At 40.5% G+C, this 14,688-nt stretch overlaps 1 protein-coding gene across 1 annotated transcript; it reads right to left on the bottom strand.

Moving 5' to 3' along the window:
• Positions 1–13,476: 13,476 nt before the first annotated feature.
• Positions 13,477–14,220, bottom strand: LOC108511921. Its single transcript, XM_017846928.1, has one exon. It carries the CDS (start codon positions 14,218–14,220, stop codon positions 13,477–13,479), a length of 744 nt encoding a protein of 247 aa, XP_017702417.1.
• Positions 14,221–14,688: the final 468 nt, after the last annotated feature.

Genomic DNA, 14,688 nt, shown 5'->3' with positions numbered 1-14,688 from the left:
GACCGACGGAAAAGACTCGGAACCGACCGGGAATGACCTAGGAAGGGAGGAGAACTCAATGTCCGGCGAAGAATCGACGGAAAAATGGCTTGGAGACGATCGGGGACGACCTAGGAGTCGGCTCTAGGGCTTTTTGAACAGTGGCGGCTTGAAAGAAAAGTGTTTTCGAAACGACAAATCTAGGGTTAAAAAGTCGGATCCCGACTGCGAGTCGACTCCACTGAGTCGTGAGTCGACTCGACCTCGAGTCGACTCCAGAATATGCGCGAGTCGACTCTCCTTATGCGCCTGTGGACCTCGAGTCGACTCCCGACAGTATGCGAGTCGACTCCCCCTCTGCTGCCATCTTTGCGAGTCGACTCCCGCCAATGCGCGAGTCGACTCCCCCTTAGGAGCCGGCTCTGAAACTTACTCGAGTCGTCTCTAACTTTGGCACGCACCTAAAACTCATGCTATAATCGTGCCGAATGACGGAAAATCACTTAATTAAGATCTGATTTGATGATCATTGGAAAGAAACTCTATTTTTAACCACATTGTAATCATCAAAATCAATGTATCTAGTGGAACCACTAGGATGGATCAATCACTCCAAATCCCCTCCTAAGCACACTAAACCTTTCTTCACTTAGGGGTTTTGTAAAAATATCTGCTAATTGATTATCAGTACAAACAAATTGGAGTGTCACATCACCATTCAATACATGATCTCTTATGAAGTGATGTCTTATCTCAATGTGTTTAGTTCTTGAATGTTGAATTGGATTTTTAGTTAGGTTTATGGCACTTGTATTATCACAATTAATGGGAATTTTATCTTGTTTAATGCCATAATCTTCTAATTGTTGTTTAATCCATAAGATTTGAGCACAACAACTCCCGGCTGCAACATATTCAGCTTCTGCAGTGGATAATGCAACCGAGTTTTGTTTCTTGCTAAACCATGAGATAAGGTTTTCTCCTAGAAATTGACACGACCCGCTGGTACTTTTTCTATCAAGCTTACATCCAGCGAAGTCTGAATCTGTGTATCCTATTAAGTTTAGGCTAGATTCTTTAGAGTACCATAGCCCTATGTTCTTAGTTCCTATTAGGTATTTAAAAATTCTCTTAACTGCAGCTAGGTGTGATTCTTTAGGATTAGCCTGATATCTAGCACACATGCACACACTAAACATAATATCAGGTCTACTTGCAGTAAGATACAGTAAAGATCCTATCATACCTCTATAAAGTTTTTGATCTACAGATTTACCTGATTCATCTTGGTCTAACTTGCATGATGAGCTCATGGGGGTGCTGATTGATTTGTTTCCCTCCATATCAAACTTCTTGAGCATCTCCCTGATATATTTGGCTTGATTGATGAAGATGCCTCCTTCTGACTGTTTGATTTGTAGCCCGAGGAAGTAATTCAGCTCTCCCATCATGCTCATCTCAAACTCACTCTGCATCAAATCAGCAAACTCTTCGCAGAGGCGATTGTTAGTAGCACCGAAAATGATATCATCAACATAAATCTGTACTAATAACATATCTTTATTTTGCTTTTTCAGAAATAATGTTGTGTCTACATTTTCCCTAGAGAATTCATGTTCTAATAGAAATTTGCTAAGCCTCTCATACCATGCTCTAGGTGCTTGTTTTAAGCCATAAAGTGCTTTGTTTAGTTTATATACATGATTAGGGTAATGATGATTTTCAAAACCAGGAGGTTGTTCTACATATACCTCCTCATTAATATACCCATTTAAAAATGCACTTTTTACATCCATTTGAAATAGTTTGAAGTCCTTAGAGCATGCATATGCTAATAGTAGTCTAATCGCCTCAAGTCTAGCTACGGGAGCAAAGGTTTCATCAAAATCTATACCTTCTTCTTGATTATACCCCTTTGCTACTAGTCTAGCCTTATTCCTTATAACAATTCCATTTTCATCAAGTTTATTTTTATAAATCCATTTAGTACCAATAATTGGATATTCAGAAGGTCTCTCTACTAGATTCCACACTTTGTTTCTAGTAAATTGGTTTAGTTCTTCTTGCATTGCATTTATCCAATTTACATCATTTTCGGCTTCTTCTATATGTTTGGGCTCAAAGTGTGAAACAAAAGCTAGATGGTTATTCAAATTCCTAAGGGATGCTCTAGTCCTAACGGGTTGAGATGGATCATCTAGAATTAGTTCCTTAGGATGCCCATGAGCATACCTCCAAGCTTTAGTTAGCCCATGATCCATAATAGCCTCTTGGCTTGATGATTCTCCTTCAATCAACTTTTGATTATCATCTTGTAATCCCATCTCATCTATCTTTTCTTCAAGTATTTCAACATCATCATCAAAATTAACCTTCTTACTAGACGAGATGTCACTAGAGTCATCAAAAACAACATGTATAGATTCTTCTATAACTAAGGTTCTTTTATTAAAGACTCTATAGGTTTTACTAGTTGTAGAATAACCTAAGAATATTCCTTCATCAGATTTAGGGTCAAATTTCCCTAGATTATCTTTTCCATTATTATGCACAAAACACCTACATCCAAAAACATGAAAATAATTAACCTTTGGTTTTCTGTTTTTCCACAGTTCATAAGGTGTTTTCTTTATAATGGGTCTCAATAGAACTCTATTTAGTATGTGACAAGAGGTATTAATGGCTTCTCCCCAAAAGTACTTAGGGAGGTTACTTTCACATAACATAGTTCTAGCCATTTCCTCTAGTGTTCTATTCTTCCTTTCCACCACTCCATTTTGTTGTGGTGTTCTAGGTGCTGAGAAATTATGGGTTATCCCCTTCTTACTACAAAATTCATTAAATGACTGATTTTCGAATTCGGTACCATGGTCACTTCTAATGGCTATGACTGAAGACTCTCTAGCATTTGTTACTTCCTTATGGAACTTCTTAAACATAGAAAATGCTTGATCCTTATGCACTAGGAACATGACCCATGTGTACCTAGAGTAATCATCTACTATAACTAGACCATATTTATTTCCACCTAGGCTTGTTGTTCTAGTTGGACCAAATAGGTCCATGTGTAATAATTCTAGAGGCCTAGAGGTAGAGACACATTTTATGGATTTAAAAGAGTTCCTAGATTGTTTGCCAAATTGACATGCCTCACATATTTTGTTCTTTTCAAATTTTAATTTTGGCAAACCTATCACGGAGTCTCTTTTAACTAGTTTAGTTATTGTGTCTATGCTTGCATGACCTAACTTACGGTGCCATAACCAACTAGCATCATTATCTTTAATTTCATTTACAACTAGACATTGGTTATGTTTTGCAAGATCTTCTAGGTCTACAACATATACATTTCCACGTCTAATCTCTTTAAAAACTAAACTATTATCATTAGGATTTGTTATAATGCATAGTGATGGTTTAAACATAACATCATATCCTTTATCACATAATTGACTAATGCTTAACAAGTTATGCTTAAGACCATCAACATATCTAACATTATCAATAAAAGTAGAAGGGGTGATTTGAACTTTACCAATACCAATGATGTGACCTTGGTTGTTGTCTCCAAAAGTCACAGCACCTCCCTTCTTAGCTTCAAGGGTGAAAAATTGATCTTTGTCACCCGTCATGTGCCTTGAGCAGCCACTATCCAAGTACCAGCAGTTTTTGTTGACCTTGGCTGCAAGACACTCCTACACAAGCAAATCATGTCATCTTAGGTACCCAAGTTTTCTTGGGTCCTTCATGGTTAGTCAAGTTGGTTCCTTTTGGAACCCATACCCTTTTAATTTTTCTTTTTGTTTTATTTTTCCTAAAATTACACATATTTGCTTTATGACCTATAGTACCACAGCAAAAGCAAGTTATTTTCTTAGTTTTAGTTTCTCCAGCTTTAACAAAGAAGTTACTAAGAAGTTTTTGTTTATTTCTTGGTTTATACCCTAAACCCGCTTTATTAAATACGGCTCGTTGACTATTAAGTATCATGTTTAATTTTTCAGAACTATATGTAAATTTTTCAACTAAGGGTTTGTATTTGTTAAGTTCTTTAGTTAGAGTTTGATTTTCTGCTTTTAGGTCATTAAGTTCTTTTGTGAGATCCTTATTTAAGATTTGTTTATGATTTTTAAGTTCTGAAAGTTCCTTAGTTAGTTTTTCATTATCTTTAGTTAAGGTACTATTCTTTTGAGTTAAAAGTTGGTTGCTTGTCTTAAGTTCTATATTTTCTTTGATGATTAAATCCTTATCCTTAACTAATTTATCGTATTTATGTAGGTATGATTGATTAGCTATTTTTAGTTCTTTATTCTTAAGATTTATGGCCTTATATTCTACCATTAATTCATTAAATGCATCATAAAGTTCATCAAAAGAAAAATCAAGATGCGTATCGGAAGTTACCTCGTTTTCGTTGGCCATGAAGCAGAAATTGACCTTCTCTTCTTGTTCATCATCTGATGAGGAGGATGATGAGTCGGAGTCGGATAGTGTAGTGACAAGAGCCTTCTTCTTCTTGTACTTACTCCCCTTCTTCAGTAAGGGGCACTCTGCTCTTATGTGACCCGGCTTCTTGCACTCGTAACACCCAATCCCCTCATTTTCCCTTTCCTTACCTTTGTCCTTGCGGTAGGAATTTGAGGGGCCTCTCCTTTGATGATACGCCTTCTTGTGGTTGATAAATTTCTTGAACTTGCGCACAAGAAGTGCCTCACCATCATCTTCCTCATCTTCTTCTTTTTCACTGCTGCTGTTGCAAGATAAGTCCTTGTTAGATGAAGTAGATTTTAGTGCTAATACCTTTTTCTTATGAGAGGACTCTTCCTCGTTGTGTTGCTTCATGGTTAGCTCGTGCGTCATCAAGGATCCAAGGAGCTCCTCGAGTGGTAATTTGTTCAAGTCCTTGGCTTCTTGGATTGCCGTCACTTTAGCTTCCCAAGACCTTGGTAGACACCGAAGGATTTTCCTGACAAGCTCACTGTTAGTATAGTTCTTGCCAAGGCTTTTTAGGCCATTGACAATATCAGTAAACCTAGTGAATATGCATGTAATTGTTTCATTAGAATCCATTTTAAATAGTTCATATTTATGAACCAATATATTAATTTTGGATTCTTTAACTTGATTTGTGCCCTCATGAGTCACTTCAAGTCTATCCCAGATCTCTTTTGCAGAGTTGCAAGTAGAGACCCTATTAAATTTATTTCTATCTAAGGCACAATAAAGTACATTCATAGCTTTAGAATTAAGTTGTGCCTTCCTCATGTCATGTTCATCCCAATCCTTTTCTAGTTTGGGTACCTTGACACCCTCTACATATATGGATGGGATGTATGGGCCATTTACTACAATGGTCCACATCTCATAGTCTTGGGCTTGGATGAATGTTCTCATCCTAGCCTTCCAGTATGAGTAGTCGGATCCATTAAAGAAAGGGGGTCTTTGGGTGGACTGACCCTCAATGTGGGAAGATCCAAATGGGGTTGTCATTTTGATCTTTTAACTCTTGGGTGGAAGAGTTTTAGGCTCTGATACCACTTGTTGCCCAGATAGACAACCCAAGAGGGGGGGGGGGTGAATTGGGTTTTAAAATAATTTGAGTAATTAAAACGATGTGGTTGACTAATTAAAAACTATTGCAAGTTATTTAATTAATGCTAAGTGCTGTGAGTGATGTAAGGGGAAGAAGAAGAGAGACAATCCAACACAAACACAAGGTTTTATAGTGGTTCGGAGCTAACCCTTGCTCCTACGTCCACTCCCCAAGTCTCACTTGGGAATTCACTATAACCCCCTTGGATTACAGCTGGTTGTTTTCCAAGCTCACAACCAAACTTGTTGTTTTACGAGCTCACAACGAACTCGGTCGGTTTTTTCAGGCTCACCGACTAGAACCGCCCCGATTGTTTTCCCGGGATCACAATCAAACCCTTACACACGTTGGTTTTAACTCGGCTCACCAACCAACCTCAATCCCCGATTGAACCAAGTAAATACAAGTTGTAGAAAGAAAACAGAAAATGAGCTTCTCAAAAAGCAGATGAAAACAATATGAACAATAAATGAAGTTAAGAAGCCTCAAACGCTTTTAGATTGGAGATGAGGAATGGCTTCTTAAACTTCTGGTCTCCTCTAGAAAGAGTAGTCGACTTGAATGCAGGAGAAGGAGGCTTTAATTGCTGGGAAGATGTAGTTGGAAGCAGTAAATGCAGATCTTCCTCTTTTTCGTTGAAGAGCACGTTGCAGAGCTTGAATGCTTGATTAGTTGGAGTGGAATGGTTGTTCTCTGCCTTGCTACAGTCCTCTGTGACTATTTAAGCCAACCCCCACGGAAACTAGCCGTTAGAGTGCTTTTTCTGCCCGTTCTGAACACTCTGCGCAGCCTGACAATATGACCGTTGGTGGGTTGGAGTCGACTCGCGCGATCAGGAGTCGACTCGGCTGTAGCGGGAGTCGACTCAAGCTTTTCCGGAGTCGACTCGGCAACTGTTCCAAATTTGAATTAAAGTTGCTTTCACGACTGGGAGTCGACTCGTCTTGACCTGGAGTCGACTCGTCAACTTCTGGAGCTGACTTGGCAATTTTGGAGTCGGCTCATCCACTGAAGTCCGTGGATCCAATTTTGAATTTTGTCCACTCGAGTCGACTCGACTGTCCTGGGAGTCGACTCGAATCTCAGAGCCCGAACTCCCGATCCTCTGTCTTTTAGCTCGTCCAGTCTTGGAGTCGACTCGAATTTCCTCGGAGTCGACTCGGCTCTCAGTTTCCGAAACTTGGTCTTCTGCCTTTTGATGTGAAGCTGTCTTGGAGTCGACTCGAGATGTCTGGGAGTTGACTCGAATCTCAGAGGCAGTAACTTGATCTTCTGTCTGTTGATGATCGCGGAGTCTCGGAGTCGACTCGCGTATTGCGGGAGTCGACTCGAATCTCAGAGTCCCAAAAATGCTCTCTGACTTTTTCTTTGTGTTCCGCTGAGAGTCGACTCATGCTTTCTTTGGAGTCGACTTGCCACCTATCGGAGTCGACTCGCGTTCCACTGGAGTCGACTCGAATCTCAGACCCGAAAACTGTTCTCTGACTTTTCTGCCTGTGACTGCTTGGAGTCGACTCTTACTTCCTTGGAGTCGACTCGCGCACTTCGGGAGTCGACTCGCTGACAGGTTCTGAGTTGAAGCTTTCTGTCCTTCTGTCTGTTCTCAGTTGGAGTCGACTCGTACTTATCTGGAGTCGACTCGAGCTCGTGTCAGTGAACTTGATACGCTTGGAGTCGACTCGTGATACTCGGGAGTCGACTCGAGTCTCAGACATTGGTTCAAACAGACTCCTTAACTTATCCAAAAATTATGAACCAAGTCTTGGGACACTTAGACAGGATTTTTACTGAAACACTCAATTGAATTCATTAGTAATCAAAAGATATACTCAAATGCTTTGAGCTCATCAAAATCAAATGGGGTTTTAATCAATCACTCCACACAATAGACATTTGACAAAGCCAGATGAACAGTCTAGTAGGCGACCCAAGCACTAGGGCAGTTTAAGGCCTCTTTTCAAAAGTCAACTCGAGTTCATTGGTCTGGTCGCAGGACCCAATTTTGGGTTTCTTAGATCTTCTAGAAAGAAAAAGTAAAGAGAAGAGAAAATAGGGAGGAAGAGAGAGAAACACTCTCTTTTCTCTTTACGAACGGGAAGTCATCTTCCCCTTCCCTTTCCCCATGCTTCCACCCACAATCCAAGAGGGGTGGTGGCCATGGCAGCCCGACTCCCACTCGATGGCAGTCATAGGCGATCGCAGCCTCGGTCAAACCGACGGCCGGTAGCGACAAGACTTAAAAGAACACGACCGAAATAGGGGTGCCCTGTTTCAGATGAAATTTCAGCGGTTGCTGACTAAAAACCGTGGGAACGAGAGCCCAAATTATAAAAGAATGAAGAGAAGAAGATGGAGAGCTCGTACCTCGGTCCGGCAGGGCTCTCTAGCAATCTTTCTGAGCAAAAAACAGAGGAAGACTCTCCGAAAGATGGCTTAAGATGGAGAGCAAAATAACCATTGGCTGAATCCCGTGAAACCATTTCATAGAAGTTCATTGATATCTTCTTTTTATAAAGCAAATCGACTGGATCTTAAAGGGGAAGGATAGGGAGTCTTAAATAGGCAAAGATTAAGCTTTTGGTGTTCGATTAGGCTTGGGATTCATCCTTTTCCAATCACGATCGGAAATGGGGAGGAATGGGGAGGAAGGAGACTTCCAGTTGGAGTCTTCGTCTCCTATTCATCGAGCCTAGGCTAGCCTCTTAGGCCTGGCCTATAGGCCCAATTTTGGTGCGGGCCGGTCAGTGGATTAGGCCCTCACACATGTAGCAGTCATTACCATGCGTGTCACACATTAAAAAAAGGCCTGTTAACTCAGTCATTAAATGCTTATATTTGATGCAAGCATACCAGATATATTAATGAACCTCCTTTAGAGGAGGCATACGAACCACCTCCCAGCCACATGATCCCAGAGGCAAAAAGCACATAAAATGTCTCACCTGCATCATGGGGCGGGCAAGTTGAGTGAAATACAACTTACCATTCAAAAACCAGTAAAGAGACAATTAGCAAAACCAATGAGCAGATATTACTGCTTCAAGTGAGAGATGCAGAGACCTTAAGCGAAGATGACAGCATTTTCTTTGACAGCAGCAACAACGAAACTCTTACTTCGTAAAAGGATGCCAGTACATGAAGTGGACTCTGTAATTATACATACCAATTCTCTGAGCTGATTGTACAGCATTTTCGAGTTTCAACAGGTTAATGATTCTTTCCTTATCAAAAAAGAAAAAAAAAAGGGGAAAGAAAAGGTTAATGATTCTAGCATGCTGATTGTGCAAGTCTTCTAGTTATTCATAAGTAAAAATGCAAAAGAAAGCTAAATCGCAATTTTAAACAACTTTGATATAAGGTGAAGAAAAATGCCAATTCTACTACCTGATTGTCACAGATGTTAACAGTAAGATTGCACCATAATTACTAGTATTTCAGTGATACACGCTTTACATTTGACCCAATAGAGGAGATAATTGGCATGCTTACACATCGTCGATACTTTCTATTTATAGTTGGTGAATAATGATACATGGTAATGCAAGACTTGCGACTCTAGTCCTAGCTCCTGTATATGCCAATGAATAATGTATGTAGGAAATCAAAGTGTGAAAATTGCACATGTACTTGATCAAGCAACCTAGTCAAGATAAAGTTCTACCAGAACTTGTACTGCATGGGTATTTAGAAAAGACCTAATTTATCTCAAAATTAAAAGAAGGATATACAAGTACAAGCACCTCAAGAATATTCATGCAGAAAGCATCCCAGGGACTTTTAAAGTTTTTCTACCTGCGAATTGATGGTTTCAGCTCCCACGTCTTGCTTGCAAATCCAGAAACACTTCAATTAATGCTAACAATTCTAGTTGCTTGCCCTGGTTCTTAAATGCTTGACACAAGGAGACAAATTTAACGAAAGATAGACATTGGTTATTGATATGCGGTCATAATAACTAAGTCATTTGCATACCTAATTCAATCAGTATTAAAAAATTCTAGGCAAATCGAACAAACTTAATATTAAAGTGTACTAAGATTATGGACATCAAACATGCTTCTGTCCACAAGTTCAATCGAGGTTTACTCCTCTTATCCTTTATTAGTGCCACCTCCTGAACTCCTCCAAGCGCTTTAGATAAGTACATATTTTTGCAAACCCATATCCTCCAAAAGCATGATACATACTTCTAGCTTTGCATTCAACCATGCGTGCACAAGTATTTGTTGCACTGTTACAGTAAGTTCATTGATAATGAGTTCGAAGAGCCAAATAGACTATAATATATGATGTTACATGACATAACAAGATGAAACCTCCAACCATTAAAAATATCATCAGCACCCTACCCTCTAGAAGGCCCTGATATTTTGTTTTGGAAGAAACATTTAGCTGCAAATCGGTAATCAGGTTGCCCTCAAAAAGATTAGGAAGCACATAGGACAGAGATGCAAGTGCAAGATTTCGAAGAAATTGCCAAGCAGATTTTGCAACTGCTATTGTATTACAAGTGTTACCGCTCATGCTATTGTCACTAATATGATTGCTGCTCCTGTTGCTCCTGCTAGGGATGCTATCAGGTCAGGTTGGGTGTAGGTACCATCTAACCCAGACCCAGACCCATTAGGCGGTTCAACTCTAGGTTCTAATGCCGGATCTAAGTCTGGATAGCTAAATTGTAAACCCGTCAAGACTATGGGTCAGTTAAGGATCAAGTCCAGATCAGATCCAGAACCACATGCCAAACAGGATCAAGTACAACAAGGAAAAGGAAATAAGAAAGAAAGAGATTATAATGCCTAACGGCTGGAGGTTGGAGGAAAGTGATAGAGGCTTTAGGTGGGAGGTGGCACAAGGGGCCAAGGTCATAGCGGTGGGAGGCAAATTTAAAAGTCATAGATATACTTTACAAGAAAATCTAAAATAAAAGAATTAAAATATACAATTTATATTGCATAAAAAATCAGGTAAATTGTTGGGCCAGAGTCAGGTCTAGGTTGGATCCTATATGTTTCTACTAAACCCAAACCTCGATCCAAAATGTAAGGGGTCTTCCTTTGGAGCCATTCAAGATCCAAAAGCCTAAGGGTTTGGATTGGGTATGGATTAGGTCTAAGCGACAGAACTACCTCCTACTAAAACTGTTGCTGCTGTTAATGCCATTTCTAATGTCGCTAGTATTGTTGCTCGTACTACTACCACTCGTGCGGCTACTGCTGCCATTATGGATTCAAAAACTATCAGAATGGGATGGTATAATCAGTACTGTATTGTTTAAAGCGAAACCACTACTGCTATGGGTGTTGAGATGTCCAAATAGGGTGTACTAGTACGTACTGTCTGTACCTACATACCGATAGTAACATACGGGTGCGTAGTGGTCAATACCCACAGTTTTTTTTTTATTCTTTTTGATGTTTTAGTTTCATTATGTACCTATGGCATACTGATAGAAAATGGTGCGGGTTTTGGTGCCAGTGTTTGAAACCTTCACTACCATTACTATTGCTATTCCTACTACTCTTACTCTTCAATCCTGTTGTTTCTATTGCTACTCATGATATTTGGTCAAGGTTTTCATCTCAGCCGGTATCTCAGCTGAGATATCAATTTGTATCAGTATCAGGCAGTCTCAGATATGATAAAACCTATATTTCAGCCTATACAATATTGACTAATACCGACCAATAACCAATATATTTCAATGAAGCAGAAATTATATCAAAATATCTGTCAAGATTTCCTGATATGCCTTTTTAGAATCATAAACTAATAATTTTGAACTATTTATTAGTATTCAATCATTTTCATACAATAGAAGCTAATCAGGGTTTACTATGTTAACCAAGATCTTGAAAATCTGAATTCCTATAACCCTGACTGAGATACCAGAAGTCTTGCCATTTTCCTATTTTGCCAAATTTCCTGTCCTAGGCAAGGTAAACTAAGATCTCAGCCCATCTTAATATAGGAAACCCTCTAAGATAGTTGAGATCTTGGTAATAATAAACCTTGTTTTGGATTCAACTGACTGCTATCAGGGCCCCTACTGCATCCACTTATTGCTCCTGCTACAGCCATTGATGCTCCTATCACTAATGCTACTATCACCACACCTACTCCAGCAACTACTGTTATTGCTTGAATCATAATTACTATGGAGCTAAAATCTAATTGCAAATTCATTCACTATGGGCAGAGGACAGAACTAGTCCATACATTCATAAGCCAAAATTACTTAACTTGAGAAAATATAAGCAAAATTTCCTAAATGCTAGAAGTCTGCATCGAACATTCCAGCGACTACCACTTCCTATTAAGGGTTTTCCGTACTCCTTGCACATGTAATAACTAGAACCATCTTACCAAGTACTACAACTTCCTAGTAAGGGAATCTCTTTGTTGAGTTCAAAGGTTTCTTACATGTCACTTCAAAGAATACTTAACAAGTTCAGAATGAGAGAAAAATTCAGCTAGCAATAAATTCACTACCTGGACAATTATCCAGAAAATTCAGAAAGAACTTAAAAGATTAAAAACTAACAAAAGTATAACCAAAAGAAGTTATGTTGCATGAATATTTATCAATGTAGCAAAAGATGATGAAGAAGAAGAAGCACCAGCATGGGAGGAACAACAAGAATGTACAATAGCATTAACAACAACAACAACAACATTGACAGCAAACAACATTATTAGTTTTATAAATAATCATGAAGTATCTGTATACATGAAAAATTAATGAAACTAGGATAATGGATGAATGATCTGTTAGGAATTGGTTCAGAAATCATTCAGTCATGAACTATTTGAAAAATGGCCATTCTCTGAAGCTGATATGGCAGTTTTCTAGGTGAAATTACCATTTCTGTTATTAGAGAAAAAGGTGATAATTGAACTTCTTTTATTCGCAGGAAATCTGAAGGAAACAAAAGAAAACATTGCCAAATATTATTCATTAAGAAACAAATTTGTCTAGAGATATGGATATGGAAGTTGAGTAAAATTATGCACTCAAGAATGGTCAACTACTTTGATGAAGTGGGAAAAATAAGCTTCAAAATGTTGAAGAATTTAGGCTCTCAATGCATCAAAGCATAAACCTCATGGAGTAAAGCATAAGCAATAAACAATTAGCATTATATTGAAAAAGATATAAAACAAGAACAAACATGATTTTGTATATGAGTGTTGCGTTTCCACTTGGGTTACATTGTCTAATTCTGATACAACAGTCCAAATGCAAATCAAGTTCAAGCATAGGAATAAGATGCCTAATTTAATTCCATATCATCATAATGCTTTTGTTAAGCTTTAAGTGAATGATGACAAGCAATCATATCTAAATATGGCAATTCTGTGTACAAACAGCATTATGTAAAATATACACAAGAAAATTTCTTCCACTCCATTAAAGAGTGGAAATCGCAAAGCCTGGAAGGATTAAAAATAAAACACAAGGCAGTACCACACACAAATCTTTCTGTGCAAAGTTATGCCACCCTTTATATAGCACACAATGAGCTTAAGATGCTTTATCGCAAAGCCTCACCTCACGACAAGGCGAGATGTGCCTCAAATAAACCATTTTAAATGATGGATTCCTTCCTCTTGAACATGAGCAAATTCACCAAATTCAGTAAGCACAACTTCTACGTGAACATATATTTTCTTTTTCTCGAGCTCGATGCAATGCTAAAATCATAACAAATGCATGCAAACAGAGCCTATTATCTCCAACACTAAATTGAGCTCAAACTATCCACAGCCAATTATTAACAATTCTACAAATACCAACGAAGAAAAGAAAAGAAAATTCTGTCTCTACCTATCTTGGAAAAATTTTCTCTTGAACAAGCCAAAACCCAAAGCCTACTGATCAACCAAAACCCCTGCCATCAGTATCACTCCAACCTCCCTTCATCAGCAGCATCCAACTGTCTCAGTTCCTCCTCTCCAGCGTCCAGCTGCCCGACCTCCTCGCTCGAATTTACCCTCACCTCCTCGCTCGGGTCCGACCTCAACCGCTCGTTGGCATCCCGGCTCTCCGCCGCCTCACCGGCATCCGCCCTCGCCTCCTCGCTGCCGGCATCCGGCCTGGCGAACTTCCCGTCGACCCGGGGCCTGAGGTCCGCGTACATCTTCCGGGTCTCGTACCTGACCGTCTTATCGAACTTGCGGCTCTTCCGCTTCTCCTTGTACCTCATCACGCTAGCCACCCGCCCGCCGGGCGCAGCCCCGCCCGCCGACCGCCGCCTCCGCTTCCCCCTGCCACCGGCGCCGTCATCAGGATCGACGGATGAAGGGGCCTCCTCGTCGGACGACAGCTGCACGACCTGGTTGGGGTCTCCGCCGGCGTTAGGGTTAGGGTTCAGGTTAGGGTTGGAGACGGGGTAAGGGTAGGCGTAGGTGTAGGGATAAGGGCTGGGATTAGGGCTAGGGTTAGGGTTAGGGTTTGGGGGGACGGCGACGATCCAGTTGTGGCCGTGGACAACGGCGGCGCAGCCGGTGCAGAGGAAGGACCATTCCACGCGGCAGAAGGGGATGCCGGGGGCGGCTCGGCAGGACTCGCACTCCCTCGCTGCGATCCCGCCGCCGAGCTCCGGCCGGATTCCTCCGCCGCCACTGCCGCTGCCGCTGGCCGCCATGAACTTCGCTCCACAGCGGTCTCTTCTTCCGGTTGGCGCAGTGGGATTTAGGCGACGGCAAATGGTAAACCGGGATAGCCCACACGCATACGTGGAGGCTTATTTGGCCACAGAAGGGGCGAGAGGGGAATCGGAGTTTCCTTTTGTGAGTGCAGTGCCTTTGGCCTCCGCAAGGGAGAGGAGACAGCCCTTCGTGGGGAGGAGGACCCACATGGGTTGGGTCATTTCGCTTGTTCGGGTCTAAAACTTTGTTCCCTTCATGGGTGTAATAAGATTTTGTTTTTGTTTTTTTTTAAGAAAGAGAATGCTTTATAGAGATAAAAAAACTAATACAAAAAAACAACCATAGAGAAGCAACCAAGATGCCCGAGCAGCGGTGGAGGGAGACGCGTTTACTTCGAAATATTTGGTATGTAGTGAGTGATGACGTAGTTTTCCATGTCAGACATGAGATTAGAGGGACTCGGT

This window comes from Phoenix dactylifera, unplaced genomic scaffold (genome assembly GCF_009389715.1).
Source record: "Phoenix dactylifera cultivar Barhee BC4 unplaced genomic scaffold, palm_55x_up_171113_PBpolish2nd_filt_p 000076F, whole genome shotgun sequence".
Classification (NCBI taxonomy): domain Eukaryota; kingdom Viridiplantae; phylum Streptophyta; class Magnoliopsida; order Arecales; family Arecaceae; genus Phoenix; species Phoenix dactylifera.
The sequence above is the reverse complement of the archived record's forward strand: the minus strand, read 5'-3'. Positions and strand labels throughout refer to the sequence as shown.